At 38.5% G+C, this 1,755-nt stretch overlaps 1 protein-coding gene across 1 annotated transcript; it reads left to right on the top strand.

The window, feature by feature from the left end:
• The first annotated feature begins 302 nt into the window (after positions 1–302).
• LOC134699923 (uncharacterized) lies at positions 303–1,520 on the top strand. The gene has a single exon (XM_063561318.1). The coding sequence runs from the start codon at positions 303–305 to the stop codon at positions 1,518–1,520; it is 1,218 nt and encodes a 405-aa protein (XP_063417388.1).
• The last annotated feature ends 235 nt before the right edge of the window (positions 1,521–1,755 follow it).

Raw genomic sequence — 1,755 nt, 5'->3', positions numbered from 1 at the left:
AAATAGAGTGGTTAACAAAGAAATCAGCTGTATGAATGTAGATCATGGGAGACATGGTTCTCAATAAGGCAGTCAATTAGTCATGAACTCATAAAAATCTGTCCAGACTCGTTATTTTCAAAACAGATGAATCTAAAGATGCATAAGGATCATAAAATATTGTAACGAATATCATCAAATTATTTTATAGCAAATGTTTAAAAGTAATCAAAATTTGATGTTATTTCCTTTCTCTATTTTATCATCAAGACTAAAGCAATAATTATGTCGCAAAGAAATTTCTTTTCACTCTTGAAATCGCCATGGTCATAAATGAGGATTCCTTGGACTTGCCTACTAAAGTCCTTAGTCAGAATCCTAGAAGATCTATGTCAATCAGACAGCAACCAATCAATGACAATTCCCTGGACTTGCCTACTAAAATCCTTAGTCAGAATCCTTGGAGGTCTATGTCAATCAGACAGCAACCAATCAATGACAATTCCCTGGACTTGCCTACTAAAATCCTTAGTCAGAATCCTAGGAGGTCTATGTCAATCAGACAGCAACCAATCAATGACAATTCCCTGGACTTGCCTACTAAAATCCTTAGTCAGAATCCTTGGAGGTCTATGTCAATCAGACAGCAACCAATCAATGACAATTCCCTGGACTTGCCTACTAATGTCCTTAGTCAGAATCCTTGGAGGTCTATGTCAATCAGACAGCAACCAATCAATGACAAGTCCCTGGACTTGCCTACTAATGTCCTTAGTCAGAATCCTAGGAGGTCTATGTCAATCAGACAGAAACCAATCAATGACAATTCCCTGGACTTGCCTACTAATGTCCTTAGTCAGAATCCTAGGAGGTCTATGTCAATCAGACAGAAACCAATCAATGACAATTCCCTGGACTTGCCTACTAAAATCCTTAGTCAGAATCCTAGGAGGTCTATGTCAATCAGACAGCAACCAATCAATGACAATTCCCTGGACTTGCCTACTAATGTCCTTAGTCAGAATCCTTGGAGGTCTATGTCAATCAGACAGCAACCAATCAATGACAATTCCCTGGACTTGCCTACTAATGTCCTTAGTCAGAATCCTTGGAGGTCTATGTCAATCAGACAGCAACCAATCAATGACAATTCCCTGGACTTGCCTACTAATGTCCTTAGTCAGAATCCTTGGAGGTCTATGTCAATCAGACAGCAACCAATCAATGACAATTCCCTGGACTTGCCTACTAATGTCCTTAGTCAGAATCCTTGGAGGTCTATGTCAATCAGACAGCAACCAATCAATGACAATTCCATGGACTTTCCTACTAATGTCCTTAGTCAGAATCCTTGGAGGTCTATGTCAATCAGACAGAAACCAATCAATGACAATTCCCTGGACTTGCCTACAAAAGTCCTTAGTCAGAATCCTAGAAGGTATATGTCAATCAGACAGCAACCAATCAATGAGAGAGGTCAAAATGAGTCTTTATTACATGTTATTTTTTGTACAATAAAAACATTTATATTTCCAGATTGAACATCTGTCATTTTGTCTTTTGTTGATACTTATTTATAGACCCTTTTCCAGGCAATGTAACTCTCGTCCAGTCAATGTGATCCTTGTCCATTCAAGTTGTTAATAAAGGTAATATAAAAAAAGAAGATCTGGTATGGTTGCCAATGAACCCACTATCCGCAAAAGACCAAAATGACACAAACATTAACAACTATAGGTCACCGTACGGCCTTCAACAATGAGCAAAGCCCATACC

Source organism: Mytilus trossulus, unplaced genomic scaffold (genome assembly GCF_036588685.1).
Source record: "Mytilus trossulus isolate FHL-02 unplaced genomic scaffold, PNRI_Mtr1.1.1.hap1 h1tg000103l__unscaffolded, whole genome shotgun sequence".
NCBI lineage: Eukaryota > Metazoa > Mollusca > Bivalvia > Mytilida > Mytilidae > Mytilus > Mytilus trossulus.
Note: the sequence above shows the minus strand (reverse complement) of the source record. Positions and strands in the feature narration are given on the sequence as shown.